Source organism: Tremella mesenterica (assembly GCF_000271645.1).
Source record: "Tremella mesenterica DSM 1558 unplaced genomic scaffold TREMEscaffold_13, whole genome shotgun sequence".
NCBI classification, from domain to species: Eukaryota; Fungi; Basidiomycota; class Tremellomycetes; order Tremellales; family Tremellaceae; genus Tremella; species Tremella mesenterica.
The window spans coordinates 308896-326204 of NW_006711237.1; the positions used below are offsets into that span (position 1 = coordinate 308896).

At 46.3% G+C, this 17309-nt stretch overlaps 2 protein-coding genes across 2 annotated transcripts; one reads left to right on the forward strand and one right to left on the reverse strand.

Moving 5' to 3' along the window:
- Positions 1-3207: 3207 nt before the first annotated feature.
- On the forward strand, positions 3208-3654 carry TREMEDRAFT_65124 (uncharacterized protein; the record flags this gene model as incomplete). The annotated part of the gene is made up of 1 exon (XM_007007312.1): positions 3208-3654. The coding sequence occupies one exon, from the start codon at positions 3208-3210 to the stop codon at positions 3652-3654; it is 447 nt and encodes a 148-aa protein (XP_007007374.1).
- Positions 3655-8126: 4472 nt separating this feature from the next.
- On the reverse strand, positions 8127-9335 carry TREMEDRAFT_65126 (uncharacterized protein; the record flags this gene model as incomplete). Its single annotated transcript, XM_007007313.1, has 3 exons — positions 8127-8332; positions 8369-8819; positions 9072-9335. 3 exons carry the CDS (start codon positions 9333-9335, stop codon positions 8127-8129), a joined length of 921 nt encoding a protein of 306 aa, XP_007007375.1.
- Positions 9336-17309: the final 7974 nt, after the last annotated feature.

Below are 17309 nucleotides of genomic sequence, written 5' to 3' on the forward strand. Positions count from 1 at the left end.
TATTTTCTCGTCACTTAGCAACTCCTTTGCCACTTGATCTCATCAACTTATAGTCTCTTCAATCCATTACATCACTAGACTATAAACTACATCACTAGCTCTGTTCCCTACGAGGCCCCATAGCCATAGCTCAGAGACGCAGACTATTTTCAACGTCTGGTCCTGACAGAGAGCCATGCAGCTCCGGAGGTGTCCAGTCGCTGGTGGAGACTATTACACATATTTGTCTTGTAATGTTGATCGCTCAATGGTGAGTCACATCACTCCACTCTTCAAAGTACTCGTGGCTACCCTGTCATTACTCATACTGTATGCATGTCTCTAGGCTCTTCCTAAGCTTCCATTGGAATGCTTCCTTTTGTGGTCATGACAGGAGAGACGTTGGGGGTGAATGTATCATTGTCACGAACCACATCGTAACATCCCTGACAACCACCATCACCGACCCTCCTTTCACCATCACCAACTACCACCGGAACCACTGAGACCGACTACGGCGAAGTTACGAGAACCAAGAGGGTATTTGTCACGATAACCCCGCCTAGGGGAGAACTACGGCGAAGTTAGGGGAAGGGAACCGAGGGAGAGCAGAACAGGGGAAGTTAGGTGAAGTTAGTCGAAGTGAGCGGAGTAGGACATCGGGGATATGGCAAGGTACAGCGAAGTTGAACGAAGAGGACTGAGCGTGGGGCAGTGCGAGAGTTGAGGGACGTTCTCAGAGAAGAGAGGGCAGTATAGATAGTTTACAGATCGCTGAACTTCTTCAGCGATCCTTGATTGTTGTCAGTAGCGAGCGATATATTCAGTAGCTACAACCTTCGAGTTAAGGAGAGCTACCAGCGAGCAGTTCGACGTACCACGGCGAAGTTAGCCGCAGTTCATCAACGATCATCTTATCATTTACCACTCGACGTATTACTACGGCGAAGTTAGCCGTAGTTCCCCCGACGAGTACCCTGTCCTAGTGAGACACCGACGCCCCACTACGACGTAGTTAGCCGAGGTTTGTCGACCGTCGGTCAGTAGAGGAGAAGAAACGACGATTGTGACAATCATGCAATCACATTGTCTCAAACCTCTTCAAGATCCTCGAGATGTTGGCTTACCTTCAAATATCAGTAGATTGCTGACTGAAGGTAGAAGAACTGCAAAAATTGTGACTTCTTTATGATGTACACCCCATAACTCCGGCTGGGTCTGCTAGAGCGTCATGCACCTCCAGAGGGGAATGTCTCTGGCTGTGTCTGATGAGGTCCGTGCCGCTCTGGAGGGGTCCATCTCCGGCTGTGTCCCTAACAGATCCATGCCTCACTGTCAGGATCATGGGTACCTGGTCACAGGAGTGTAGTAGTCCTACTTCTTTTCCATTACCATGTCCTCTCCTACTACCCCTATTCCGTTTTCTCACACCACATGATACTTTTCCTCGATCCCTGTGTCTCATATCGATCTCCGTCTTACTTCGCTCTTCTACCCCATATCCATTTCCATCTTTACTCCGTTACATTGGTATCACCCCGTTCCCCTTTCTCTATATAGATGCAGTCTATTTCCATAGTCCCCTTGTCGAATGTATTTTGTGTTCTTTAGTATTATCTTTTGCCACTCGATCTCAATAACCTTTCAGGTCTATTAGATCTTCTACATCAATAGGTTTGTCCCCTACGAGGCCTCTACAGCCATAGCACAAGTGACGCAGACTATCTACAACGTCTGGTCCTGACACTCACACCCACCCCCACTTTGAAGTCGCCGAGTTGCCGAGTCGCCATACTGCCACACTGCCACACTGCCACACTGACTTCCTGTTTGTTGATCGTACCGCCACCCCAAGTCATAGGTAAACTCCGAGAAACTCTGTCGCGTGATCAAACTTTCAGTTGTCTCTCTCTTTTATGCATCCTCTCTCGTCTCACCAACCAACAGATCAACAGTCGAACTCTATCACTGTTGCTGTATATAGGAGTCAATCACATATCACTGTGGAACTGGTGAGAGTCAGGGCACCCAAACCGTACCCCGCGCTGTTCTGGTGAAGCCGTGATGGGTGGTGGGCCGAGAGGGGATTGCGTGTGTTATCGACGATCAACTATCGGTTATGGACTATAGACGATCAACTATCGGTTATGGACTATAGACTATTGTGTTTCTCAATAGGAGGGAATATTAAGGGAGCGTACAGTACTGGGTTAGTACTGGTACGGTACATCTAGACGGAGGAGAATAGATAAGAAGCAGGCGGGAAAGTGCGTAATTGGTTGGATAGTAGAGACGAAGGACAGCTGTAAGTTTACTGCAGTGGAGACGTCTTTGAGACGCATACCTACGGGCTTGCCGGTAGAAGGAAATCCAGTCCAACCTGGTGGCGGGTTACTACGCTGTAGTACTTGCCTAGCGCACAATAAGTCTTTCTTGAGAGTCAATTTTTGATCTAGAAGACAAAGCTCACGTACATCAAAATGAGCGAATACACGGGAACCACACTTGATACCATTCCCATTCTTTCCAGTGCCCACGGCTACTATGTGTGGAGTACCCAAGCCCGACTTCACCTCACCATCGTCAGGTGCATTGGCATCATCAAAGGTACCGACCTTGAACCATATTGTGCTTTCTTGGTTGCAAGGTACATGAGGGCGGGGTCTATGCCGCCCAGGGAGGATGAGATGGATGGTCCCAGGATATTGGGGACAGACGAGATGATGAGGTGGGATGAATGAAGAAAGGGGGAGATTAGGGCCCAAGGCGTCATCCAAGCTAGGGTGGATAGGGGACTCTTGATGGAGATTCAAGAGCTATCTACAGCGAAGGAGATGTGGGATTGGCTGGAGTACGACATGAAGATAAGTACTCCTCAACATCGTTCAGCCATAGAAAGAAAGCTTTGTACCTTATTCCTCCCGTCCAGTTCCTCTGTCGACAATCTTGTCAAACATCTCACCACCTTCAACTCCTTATCCTTTGAAGCCTAGCACACTGGCTGCGGGTTCTCTGATAATATTTGTGTTCAACTATTCCTTGATTCTCTCACTCGTGCTAGCGACTTCGACATTGCTCTTCGTATCTTCCAACAACCACCCGGCTACCTTCATACATGGGATAACGTCAGGAAGATGTACCAAGGAGAGATAGCTCGAAGGGAAGCAAGGGGAGAAGGTGATGTAGTTAGAGAGGTGAATGCAGCGATGCAGAAGGTTTCCCTGGAGCATGGTGCAAAGGGGAAGGGAAAACCTGGGTTTAAGGAAAAAAAAAGGATGTGTGGGTGGTAAAGATAGTAGGGTTAAAGGTGATAAGGAAGGACCTAAGTGTTGGAACTGTGGGCAAGGTGGACATATGAAGAAATATTGTCCAAAGAAGGAGGATGAAGACGAGGGAAAGGTGAAGGGTAAAGGGAAGTGGGAAAGACAAGCTTGGGAAGCAAGATTGGAAGACTTTGAAATAGGAGCTATCGGCAAAGACAATTCGTCGACACCTTCTTCCATTCCTGAATTCCTTGTTGATAGCGGATGTACCCACCATGTCTCCCCTTACATCCACTTATTCACCAACCCCAAGAAACTTACCTCACCTGCTCACTTCTCAGTTCCTAACGGTGGTAAAATCGTCGCCCTCAGCAACAAGGAACTATCTTTCAGCGTATACCCTGATAGATAAGGGGTGAAAGGTTGACCTCCATGACTTGGTTTTGTCAAGAAACGGCTTGATCCTGTCCAAATGGGGATTGTTCACCACAATCCATCTCAACCAGAAGGCTTTGATATACCTCAAGTGATTGAAATCAAAGCTAGAACAAGTCTTCTGGAAGAGGAACATGAACAACTAGGACATATTCGTTGTGAGAAACTCCTGAAGCTAGCAGGTGATGGACTGCTACGTTATTTGAGGGAGCAGCTGGAAAAGGATACGTTCAGGCTGGAGGAATGCGACGCTTGTCAAGGTCACAGGGCAACAAGGTCACCCAAGGGGAAAGAAAGTCCCAGGGGGAAGGCAGATGCAGAGACGGTTCATGTCGATCTGGCCAGTCCTTTTGACCCATCCATTGGTGGAAATCGACATTATTTGGCGATGATTGATGACTATTAAAGAATAGCATCTGTAGTACCTCTGCCTAACAAGCAGAACGTATTGGTTCACCTGGAAGGTTTTGTCAACAAGTTGGAAAGACAGACGGGAGTGTCATACATCACCTACTTGCCACCTAAGATAGTCTTTTCCCGTGTTCCCACACTTGAAACACATCTGGAACACTTCCCCTGACCCCCTTTGGCTTAGGTTTATTGTTCTTGATCTCCATCAACAATCCCTATTGTCATCTCTTACACTCCCACACTTGAAACACCTACCCCTGAACCCCTGTGCTCTTAATCTATTGTTCCCCTTTGTGTTCACATGCTTGACACACTTACCCCTGGACTCCTGTGTCCTCTGTCTATTGTTCCTTGTCGCACCCATGAACCTGTAACAGTTACCCCTGGACCCCTGGGTCCTTTGCCTATTGTTCTCAGTTTCACATGTCAGGATTGCCAATTCTCTTGAAGAGAATTGCAAATATGTTTAGCAGTTCTTCCGTAGCTTATTGTTGTAGTTTTGCAGTTCAGCCTGTTTTGCTGTGGATATAAACCCCCTCCAAACAGGTTGTTCCCCACCTATGAATCTCTTGTTGAATCTCATTCTCAACTTGTCAGTCCAGTCAGATCCAGCCTGACATCTTGCAGTTCCCTCAGTTCCCTCAGTCCCTTGTCAACCTCTGTATACTCCTCAAGCTCTACGAGCCCGAGACAAGTATTGGGTTACAGCCCCATCTCAGTCACCTTGCTTACCCTTTGGGGATAAGACCCCGCCCGTGACAGGGAGGGAAGGTACGGTTTATTAGAAGTGATGGTGGATTGGAATTTGCCAGTGGACCAGCGGGTGCTTGGTACCACAAGACAAGAATTCTCCATCAAGTTACTCCTAGGTACACTCCTGAGCTGAATGGAGTAGTGGAAAGGTTCAATAGAGCTCTCAAAGAGATGACTAGAGCTATGTTGGCGTCAGCCAATTTGAACAACAACTACTGGGATTGGGCGGTGAAATACGCCTGTTATCTTTTCATGGAGACAACCCGGGGTGAGGATGGTATCAATGCATGGATGAAGTATACGGGCAGAGACCCGCATCTCAAACATGCTCTGATGTTTGGGGAGCTGGTGTTTGTTCAGATTCCCGGGGAGGTACGAGGAAAGTCAAGGTTAGATATTGACGAGGGAGAATTGGGAAGAGTCGTAGGAATGGAGCCAGCAAAGAGTGATTGGTATGTGAGGATGGAGAGTGATGGAAAGATGCTTTTCAGCAGGGACGTCAAGAGTGCTTCAGGTCACCCCTTAACTCCAGAGAAGACGATCACACCTGTTACTCCTCCCACGGCCTCAGTATCCAATCCTCCTCCACGTCCTATTACGACTTTACCGGCAACACTTCCTTCCTCAGGAATGTCACCTCCTGTACGACCAGCTCAGGTTGTGACTGAACCTCTGGAAGAAGAACCAGAATCAGTGAGTGTGAGGGAGAACAGTGGAGCGACAGAGCAGAGGTATGACAATGGTGTGGAAGGACAGAGGGAGACAGGGAATGATGTTCAAGTTACTCAAGAACCAACAATTCCCACGGCAGATCCTCTTCCAACACCTGATCCTCCTGCTCCTACAATTACTCCTGCACCGCCACCTCCTCCACCTGTACTTCCTACCCGACGTAGTGCTCGAATTGCTGGTGAAGTACCATATCAAGCAAACCTTCTGGAGAAATGGTATAGCAATACGACAAGAGCATCTGCTATGGCGTCAGAGATGGGTATGGAAGAAGCAAATTTGTCACCGTCTGATGGACCACAGACTGCTGGAGAAGCTTTGACTAGCAAGGATAAAGACGACTGGAAGAAAGCTATGCTCCGGGAACTTGACAATATTGAGTCAAAAGGAACATGGGAAGAAGCTTTTCTTCCACCAGGTCGTAAAGCTATAGCGTCAAGATGGGTCTTCAACATCAAGAGAGACGCTGATGGTCAAATCGTCAAACACAAGGCAAGAGTCGTAGCAAAAGGTTTCTCTCAACAACCTGGAATTGATTATGAACAAATGTATGCTCCAGTGAGTAGAATGACAAGTCTTCGACTACTTCTCACACTTGCGGCTACATTTGATTTGGAACTACGACAAGCTGATGTTGAGGGAGCTTATCTCAATGGTGTACTTGACGAGGAGATTCACATGGAACATCCTGAAGCCATGGTACGACAACGCAGTGGGACAGTACTGTGATTGAAGAGGTCGTTGTATGGGTTGAAACAATCAGCCAGGGTATGGTGGTTGGGACTTGGGAAAGCGTTGGAGGAACAGGGTTTCGGAAGGACTGAGGGAGACTGGGGAATGTACGTCCGACCAGCAGGAAAATACGGTGGACTGGTGATTCTCCTGGCGTATGTTGGTGACCTGGTCATGACTGCGCAGACAAATAAGGAGATTGATGGGGTAATGGAGAAGCTGAGGAGGAAATGGGTAATGACGGAAATGGGAGAAATGAAGCAGATTCTGGGTCTCAAGGTTACACAAGATCGTTTGAAGAGAAGAATCCATCTTTCTCAACCAGCGTACATCGATAAAGTCGCTTCTCAATTTCCGGGTCATTCACAACATTATCCAATGACAGCTCCTCTCCCCACTCAACATCACAATGAGCCAGCAGTTAGTGAAACTGATGAACTCACACCTTTTTCCCCTTTCCAAGCCGCTATTGGAAGCTTGATGTGGACATCGGCATGTACTCGGCCAGACATCAGCTTTGCAACAAACTTTCTAGCACGGTTTAGTGCTGCTCCCCTGGAAACTCATTGGCAACTTGCTTTACAAATAGTTGCTTATCTTCTCAAGACACGAGAATATGGTTTAGCTCTTGGTGGAGAAGTGGGGAAAGGATTAGAAGGTTGGGTGGACACTGACTTTGCGGGATGTAAAGTGACACGGAGATCTACTACGGGATATATCTTCAAGCTCTGCAATTCAGTGATTAGTTGGATGTCATAACGACAAGGTGCAGTCACTACTTCAACGTTAGAAGCAGAGTATGTGGCAATGGCAGAAGCAGCAAAAGAAGCGAGATGGTTAGCTGGGCTTGTGAAGGAACTGGTTAATTTGAAAGGAATAGTGACATTGAATTGTGACAATGAGGGTGCTTTAGCGCTTGCTAATAACCCAGGTATACATACTCGGACAAAACACATTAAGTATTGACATCATTTCATACGAGAACAAGTGTCAAACGGTCAGATTCAACTCGTCTATGTCCCAACCAATCATCAACAAGCAGATATTCTCACCAAAGCTTTGCCGGGTTAACGTCATTTGAAGGATATGGAGGATTTAAGAGTAGATGATAAAAGAGAAGGAACAAAAGGTAGTCAAGGGAGTTTAAAGGTTAGGACAGTGGGAAAGCCGTCTTAGGTAGTGAGCAGAGACTAGGTGATCATGGCAGAGGGAGTGTTGAGTGTACCACCACCACGATGTTTGCTGATAATTAGATGATAATACAGAGGGGGAAAAGAGCATGCATCAATTCTACATGTCTCTATACTTATCATATTCCACTCACACGCAGTAAAGCAGAGATGATCGAATAAAGTTCAGAGGATAAGTTGAACGGAGAAACAATCGGCGGAAGGGGTAATTATCTAACGGCGGTTTGGCCGTCCTGGCCCGATTCTATGGGCTAACACTCCCCCACGGGACAATGCACGACTCTGCAGTAGTCCCGGACAATTTATTGATGGCGACGGCGAGGTTTCTGATGATGTAGACGGTAGTAATGATGAAATATTGAGTGTTATTGTTACGGGGTAACAACGAATCGAGAGGACTCTATCGAGTTCGACGGATTAGGACAGAGGAAAGCGGGAGTTGGAGGCAGTGCTGCAGTAGGTAGGGACGGGTTTTCCCCTTTCGAGATTTCCCCACTGGGTTTGCTCAAAGCGGTTTTTCACCTGTCCGAGTATGTACGTAGACGCTTGCAGCAGGAAGGAGACGAGGACAAGGATAGCCGTAGACAGTATATAGTACAATCAGCAAAGTACCAACTTTGCTGATTCTTCAATATCATTCTTTGGCTACATCGATTGCAGAGGAGACACGATCCATTAGCACCAGAGCCCCTAGATTTCCACGAGACATCCATCGAGTTCGACCCAACCTGCGACCTAGTCGTCGTGTTTCCAGTACCGTTACAGTTATGTGTGTGGTAGTAGTGGTAGGTGAAATCGTGAATTGAAGTTCGGTGGGGCCCCGTACTGTGGGGCTCCGCTCTGACATGTGGTAACCACTCACTACTAACGACTCACTCCTCTCTATCTTTCCTTTTACTTCATCACTTTTACCTCCAATTAATGGTATGTCCACCTTTCGTCTTTCTCCACTTTTATCACTCATTTCTGACTCTCTGAACTTCCATCTATCCTGTCTAATTCTTAAAACTTCAGGTTTGGTGGTAGAATTCCAAGAATCAATGAATTTCCTTTGTGGTCCTGGCTGACAATATTTCATAGAATCGACACCCACCAAAAAACTTTTATTTTCATTAGAAATATCACTATGTCTTCGCCACTTCCAGGTGGTATCGATCCCTTGGTTCCTCTCATGAGGCCTGGTGAGGCTCATGGTACGTTCATTAGTCACTTTATCATGAAAATTATCTCTGACCTTCTGAATTGTCTGACCTCTCGGTCCGCACATTGGAGGCGGCATGTCGGCAGATCCGTTTCTTCCGAAGGTTGCTGGTATCTCTTTCGAACGCTAGACAGGGTGCATCTGCACCCTTCTTTGATATTCTATACGATTTTGAGAGGGCCTGTCAGCATGTGGAGAACTTGCTGGGATACATGATCTGTGATGATGTGGGGGAACAACTTCCTTAGGAAGTCAATTATGTATCCTCCCATCTTTCCTCTCTCTCATCTTTTCCTTCTTCTCCTTATTTCTCTTTCTTATCTCTCTAATGATTCTAGGTTCTATCGGTGGTTTCTGACCTATCTTGGAATTACTCACATTCTTAGGTACACCTGAAAATTTTACATTTTGGCTCACGAGAACTTTTCCTTCGGTGGTATCTTTTCTTCCTTCGGTGGGCTTCTCTGAAGTTCCTTCCACCCACACTTCTCTCTCTGGTATCACTTCGTTCTCTATTCCACCTGATAGATCTCCTAGATCCTCAAAATCAGAATAATCGGAATTGATAATTTCATCATCTAATGTCACATATACTGAACCAATGTTTTTCTTCTTCGGTGGTTCTATGCGTATCGCTGACATATTCACGGAATGTACTGGCCCACCTAAAGCCTTCGTGAGTACATCTGCTCTCTGAAAGACAGTGCTGACATATTCTAGTTCAATAACTTTATTACTGACTAGATCTCGAAGAGCATGATGTCAAATATCAATATGCTTTGTCCTCTGGTGGGTACCAGGTTTTCTCGCTAGGGATATCGATCCTTGATTATTGCAATTTAATATCGTAGGATTTAGCTGATCGTAGCCTATCTCCCTCAGTAATCCTCTCAACCACTGAGCTTCCTTTGCTGCTTCAGCCATCGCGATGTACTCTGCTTCAACTGTCAACGACGATACTGTAGCTTGTCTTTTTGAACTCCATGTTATTGCTAAGTCGTTCATCATAAAGATCCAGCCAGTTGTTGATCGTCGTGTGTCTTTACATCCTGCCCAATCCGAATCAACCCATCCTGCTAGATCGCTAGCCTCGCCACCTAGACAAATACCATGTAAACAAGTGGACCGAAGGTAGGTAATTACCATTATTCCTTCTTCCCATACTTTCTTCGTCCGTTTGGTGATGTACCTAGCAAGGTATGAGGCTGCATAGGATATATCTGGTCGAGTACATGTGGCTAACCACTGTAGACATCCTATTAATTCTTGAAATGGTTGAATTTCACTTTCCACTTCCGACATCGAAGGATTTTTTGCAGTAAGAGGTAATGGTGTTTTTCGGTCTCGGTGTAAGTCATTTTCAGGAAACTTCTGAACTATCTTATCAATGTACGCTGGTTGGTTTAACCATATCGTCTTTTCTTCTCTGTTCCTTGTGACCTTCATACCGAGAATGGTACTTAGCTCCCCCAGGTCGGTTATTATCCACCTTTTCCCTAGCCCATCGAAAATTTCCTTGGCTTCTTCCTTCAATTTTGTGGCTGATACTAGATCATCGACATAGGCTAGCAGTATTGCTGCTCTCTTTCCTTTGATTTTCCCTTCTGGTCTATAGTAAAGACCCCAATCTGACTTGATTCTTGAAAAACCTAGGTGAGATAATCCTTCCCCGAGTTCTATCCACCATGTTCTACCCGATTGCTTTAAACCGTAAAGAGACTTTATTAACTTCAAGGTATTACATCCAGGTTTCGGTTTTATCCCCTTGGGATATTTCATGTAAATTTTGACATCGAGTTTACCGTTTAAATACACCCCTTCGACATCGGCCTGACGAATTTCGAGATCTTCGGTTGCTGCTACAGTCAAGAGTATTCACAACGATCCCGATCTACCTACAGGTGCAAATGTTTCTTTGTAGTCGACACCTGGTATTTGTGAGATGTCAAGGATACTGCCCACCCTGGGACAGAGGACAAAGGACAAGGGGACAAGGACTATACTTAAGTTAACAAGACTGAGTCCAACAAGGAATGGGACTGTGACCCAAGGAATGTCTCTGGCTTGTCTTACAAGGTTATAAGGAACTGGACTGGACTGGACTGGACTCCAAAAGGATGGCAATGGAAATGACTTTTGATCAAGAACTAAAGAAGAAGTATGTAAAACTATGAGGGGTTTATATCTATAAAACAGGTGTTCTACCAGGTGGAGTCGTCCTGCGTAGGAAACCGTCGCAATCCTTGCCTTCCCTACTGTTTTCTAACTAACAGCAACTGACTGCGCCCTGTTCTCGCCGTGCTGCGTATAATACGCTGTTGACCGCACGCAGAAGTACGCATGACAACGTAAACCATACGTTCGCCTAAAATCTAACTATACTAAAGTCTTGGGTCTCATGCCATACCAGGCATCATAACTGAGAATAACATAACTAACTAAAGGTTCAGGTCTCTTGCCTCAAAGGCATCAGAGCAGAACTAAAACATGCGGAAACTGATACTTGTGATTCATGACATGAGAATCCTTCAGCTACTAGTCTGGATTTGTACTTTAGTAGGTTTCCTTCTAAATCTGTCTTCGCTTTGAATACCCATTTACATCCAATGGCTTTTCGTCCCGGTGGAAGTACCGTCTCCACCCATGTATCCTTAAATTCTATGTTGGATATCTCTTTCTCCATGGATTCTAACCATTTTTCACCATCTGGGCGGTTTACTGCTTCTTCAGGAGAGACAGGATCGATGAGAGAAGTGTCGCTTTCAATACCTGCGATAGAGGCGAGTGCGACTAACCTATTAGGCTCGCGACCAAATCCTAGGAATGAGTCTGTTAGGCCTGGAAAACGGTGGGGGGTCGATAATTCGTCCGTGACGTGTCGTCACGATCCCCTCGTCCCCATCATTTCTTCCTTCCTCATCATTTCTTTCATTTTCAATGATATCATTCTCATAGACCCAATTTCCTCCCCAGATGCCCTGTCCACGTCGTCTTTCAGTAGGTTGTGGACCTGTATTAGGTGAGTTGTCTCTCTCGACATCATTTCCTTGTTCATTATCGATATTTTCCTGTTCGCCACTTTCTGAGCGGTCGTCAGGGAAAATTTCTTCGTTGACAACGGGGTCTAGGTCCACTTCGATGGCATCGAGGCTGGTTTGGATGACATCTGGCGACTCTCTAGTAGCCACCATTCATCCTGTCGAGCGACGAACGTCTTGTGAGTGTTCGATCCGTCCCGATCCGTCCATTCTAACGATTCAACCGCTCACACCCTCATCCTGACCCAGTATAATGGCTGACGAACCCCTAGGTATCGTGAAGTTCGACTTCAACCTTATCTCCCTTGGTATCTGAACAAAACATCGTTCACCGAATCTCCACACGCTATCTAGGTTCGTGTCTCTTCCTGTGAGTGATGTCCAGCCTGATTTACCACTGACACCAATCGATGTTTTCATGATTATAATGGTGGCGTATCTGACAGCATAGGACCAATATTCGTTCGGTAGTCCTGAGTCAAACATCATCGTTGATACCATCCTCTTCAAGGTACGTATCATTCTCTCCGCCACTCCATTTAATTCTGGTGTGTATCTTTGTGTGATGTAGTGGTTGATCCCTGCTGACAGGTAGAATTCCCTCATATCGAGACTATCAAATTCACCTCCCCCATCAGACCTAATCACCCTCACCCTTTCACCAAGCTGTTTCTCTAATTTTGAAATACACTGTCGAACGATATCAGACGCTTCGTTCTTAGTCGTTATTGGTATAGCGAATACAATCCGACTCGCCCTTTCCACACCAACGAAGAAATATCGTTTGCCTTTTATCGCCGGACCGAACGGACCAATAATATCGACATCCATTCCTACTCCTTCACCATCTCCTTTTAACATTGGTGCTTCTTTATTCTTTGGTAGACGTGTTATCTTGGCCTGCATACAGGCGGGACATTTATCAGTCGTAAAGGGATCGTTCTTGTAAGTGTCCCAGTCCTTCTTCAATAGTCCCTGTCTACCTAGATTCTTTAGTTTATCTACACCTATATGTCCGAGTCGCTGATGTTCAGATTCAAGTGGTGAAGTCGCCTTCGGTGTAGATATCACGATCATCACGGCAGACATTGCTCTGCCGAATCGTACCGACCACAGTGAGTCATGTTTTCTCAAACCTAGTTTCTCTTTACCTTTACCTATCCATCCACCACTGCTGCTTAGATTCGCCTTCCACCCCCATGAGAGTAACTTCGAAAGGGAGAGAAGACTTATCTTTGCTGTGGGGACGTGATGTACATCTTTCAGTACCATTTTCTGTCCTGAATCTAGTTCGAGGTTAATGTCACCTGTTTCCCAAGCCGTCATTGACTTGCCAGATGCTAGTCCGAACACTCTCGGTTCCACTAGTCTTTTAATATTCGTCATTATTGACCTGTGAGGAGTTATGTGGTGAGTAGCACCACTATCCACCACCCAGGTGGGGATTACACGAGTGTGGCTTACGTCATTAGACTCTGTAGCTAAACCCACCCACTCATTATCCTCAACCCACGGGTTTTCAATTTCTTCAGGCCATACGATATTACTCGTGTACCCTTTGTCATCATCGAACCATGATTCTGTCGACATGGCCATTGCGGCCCATGCCTCATGTTCACCATCCAGTGATGAATATATCAAGGAGGTTTTGGAGTTATCCTTGGACTGGTTCTCATCCTTCGAGACTGTATGTCCTTTCTTATTATTCTTATTATTCCTCCATTTCTTTTTACCTCCATCCTTTCCATCTGTGTTTTCTTTCCTGTTCGTATCCTCTCTTTTAGGTTTACGACAGTACTTCGCTAGATGTCCTACAGTGTCACATTTATAACACTTTCTAGTTTCTTTTCTGGGCTGACCATCAGAGATATTATCTCGGTTCACCCTCATTCCTTTATCCATTTCGGCGAACATCGTGAATCCCTTTCTATTGGTCCTACCAACAGGGCGCGCTTTACGTCTCGCCGTTTCTGCATTAAAGATCGACAACACTTTGTCCCAGGTCCTGTCCTCTTCGGGTACGGACATTAGTTCTACGTGGATGATCCTGTATGCTGGTGCTAGGATGGTATTGAGGAATAGACCTGCTCGTTCCTGTGAGTCAAAGTTCAGTCCTACCAACTTCGCTTCAGCAATTGTCTTCGAGAAATCCTCTACATGCTTAGCCATCTCTTCGGCCGTCGCATCTTCCCTCAAGTCATAGCTAAACAATGCTTGACGGACGTTCCTCTGATTCTTGTTTGTGGCTGTTACGTGCATTTTCAAGCAGTAATCCCACATTTCTTTAGCTGACATCTTCTCAGATAAATCAAGCATTACAGCTTCCGTCACTGTTCCCTTGATCATCCCCTGCGCTTTATTCTCCCTCGCTTGCCACGTTTCCCACTCCTTCAACTCTTCTCCAGAGATCCTCCTACCAACCACTTGCCCGTCGACGAGCGCGGTAGGAGGTACTGATCCCGCCCTCTCAGTTGCCGGCCTAACCCCTTCGCGACCAGGTTCGGTATCATTACCTGAGACGACATTCCATACGTCGCCTATCTGTAGATACACCTCGATCGCCTTTCTCCACGAAGCATACGTTGATGGATCGTAGGATAACTTGGGGAGATTCTCAAACGAAATCTTAGTCGACACAGAGGTCATTATGAGAAGAGTAGAATAGGAACTTGCCTTAGTTATACACAGAGGTATGTGGACTTCCGACTGTTGATCTGTTTGCTGATAATTAGATGGTAATACAGAGGGGAAAAAGAGCATGCATCAATTCTACATGTCTCTATACTTATCACATTCCACTCACACGCAGTAAACCAGAGACGATTGAATAAAGTTCAGAGGATAAGTTGAACGGAGAAATATTCGACGGAAGGGGTAATTCTAACGGCGGTTCGGCCGTCCTGGCCCGATTCTATCGGCTAACAAAGATTACACAGACGGACTTTGACATTTGAGAAGAAAAGGAGAGAAAGCGCCTGTGGAGGGCCATCAATGTCCGCAACGGAGGAAGATTGGATAGAGAAGTTCTCTAAGAAGATTGTTTCAATGAAAAGACTATTTCCCAAAAGCCCGATTTGGGCTTCTGTGAAGCTGGCCGCTGCAATGGAAAAAACAATGAGACATGATCTTGTGTCAACAGCTCCAAGGCTGCCATACCCGGCTTCATGGAATATACAGTGGGGTGCGGGAAATGATGGCACCCGCGTCAAATCCGTGCGTCAGTATACCATCGTCTCTCATCCGTCATAACTCATGCATGAATGATTCTCATGATCTAAGAATTAGTGAGACTCTGGACAAGGGTCAGTTCTGCTCATACACCAAGAGAGAGACCAACCGGATCAATATTTGGTCACACCACCCCCAACTTTCCTAACTCCTTCCAATCTCTTTATCATACTGTCTATAGTCTTGTCGATTACTGCCTGTGGTATCTCCTTCCACTCTGTCTGCGCAACTTTGAACAATTCAATCTTGTTTGTAGGACGCTTAGGAAGCTTCCAGATCCGTTGGCGGAGGTACAACCAACAGTTTTCGATTGGGTTCAGGTCCGGGGAAGAAGGGGGGTGATCAAGATAGAGAAATCGCTGTTTCTTCCCTTGAAGTCGATTTTCGTCACAAGTATGAAGTGGAACGTTGTCCTCAACAATCCTAGCACCACCGTAAGCCCTCCATTTGTTGTTGAGATGCGTCCAAGCCGCTTTAAGGGGTCCCTCCGTGATCTGCTCTCGATAGATTCTAGCCGTTATTCCTCCCCTAGCTCCCTTACTATCAGTTGTGTCAAACATCACCAATTCTGACCGTCCTCCGTACCAAATTGCTGCCCAGATCATGCAGGAACTCCATCCACCCATAAATTTAGGCTGCAGACACTCTTCCAAGTACGCTTCTCCCTCCCTGCGCGTCACATACGATTTTGTCGTCCAATTAAGCTTGAGACACATCTCATCCACAAAAATTGTTCTTCTCCAATCATTGATACTATCTTTCGCATGTTTCTTTGCGTAGGCAAGTCGGAGACGTTTATGACGTTTAGTGAGAAAGGGTTTCTTGCGAGCAATGCGGCGTTTGAAGCCTAGACGTTTCAATGTAGCACGTAAAGTGGTGAGAGAGATGTCAATCCCATCATCCTTCAAGACAGCAATCAACTCTTTCAATGTTTTCTTCCGATTTTGTTTGATAACGACTTCGATGCGGCGAACCATGCGAGGGGTGAAGCGTGAGGGACGTCCAGGTCGAGGAGAGGGGGCAGTGTGACCTTTTTGACTGAGCTGGCGGGTAAGACGTCCCACGGTACTAGGAGAACAACCATGTTCAATGGCGACCTGGCGATAGGTTATTGTCCTTGCTTTTTCCGCTATTCGAGCGCGTGAAACGGGTGAAAAACACTTGCCAGGCATCTTTGGACACTGGAGAAGATGTCCAAATGCAAAAAGAAGCGCTACATGATCCCTGCATGCGAAGATCTGGGTAAACATGAAGACGCGACATGAAACTGATGAACACGATCAAGGTACAATTTTGTGCCATCATTTCCCGCACCCCACTGTACCACCTGAAGTATACTTGTTGCTCAATCCACCGCCACCACATTCCGGGGACGGGACTATCACAGCAGAAACACACTGGGATAGGTTTGACTCCAAGAGAGTGGAAGGAGACACCATGATTGCTCAATGGTTATAAAGCAAAGAGGGTACTTGGATGGAAAGGGTAGAAATCACACCCTTCTTTGTCCCTGCTGCTTTTCACTGGTCAGACCCAGTACAGCAGCTTCCCTCTGAGTACTGGAATGTTCCAAGTAATTATCGCTGTCCCCTGTGCTTCACCGCCCTTGGACTGGATGATAATGAGGACAAGGGTGATGGCAATGACAGTGACAATTCCCAGGAGAGGTCATACCAATCTTCTGACGGTGAAGACCCCAATGGCTCAGGGACAGAAGAGGAAGGGAGTAAGAAGATACAGTAATTTCTGCGAATGAGCTGGTGTGATGAGGGCTCATTTCAGAAGAGTAGGAGTGCAGTAATGTATAGTATGAGGATAGGAAATTATGAGGTGATCATTCACCAAATTTATCCCCGAGGACATGTCTGTAGCTTTTGACCTGATCCATTCTGTGGACCTATATATCTGGGTATCCGTCTGGTGATAACTCCGGAGTAGAATCGACATTGTTCCCTCCTGATTCATGATTCCTCAGTGATTGGCACCTCCTTCTCCCGTCGATGAGAGACTCCCCGGGAATAGTTTTGTATTCATTGAAACAGAAGTGAATACCTATTTGAGGACCTCTCCCTGGTTCAGACTTGCACAAAAAACCTCCAAAGATAGGATGGATATACTTAGTGTATGGTGTTTCTACAGGGTATGTCAGAGTAGACAGGGGGAGCTGATGCATCAACGTGACATCGAGAAAGGATGAGCAAGGGTGAAGCGTGCGACGATTTCGCACGCCGCACGCCGCACTTTGCCGATTTGCCACACTGCCACACTGCCACACTGCCACTTCCCCACGGCTGCATTCCCTCCACCTCCCCACCTAAACCTCGGAGCCGAGTGGACCATAGATACAGTA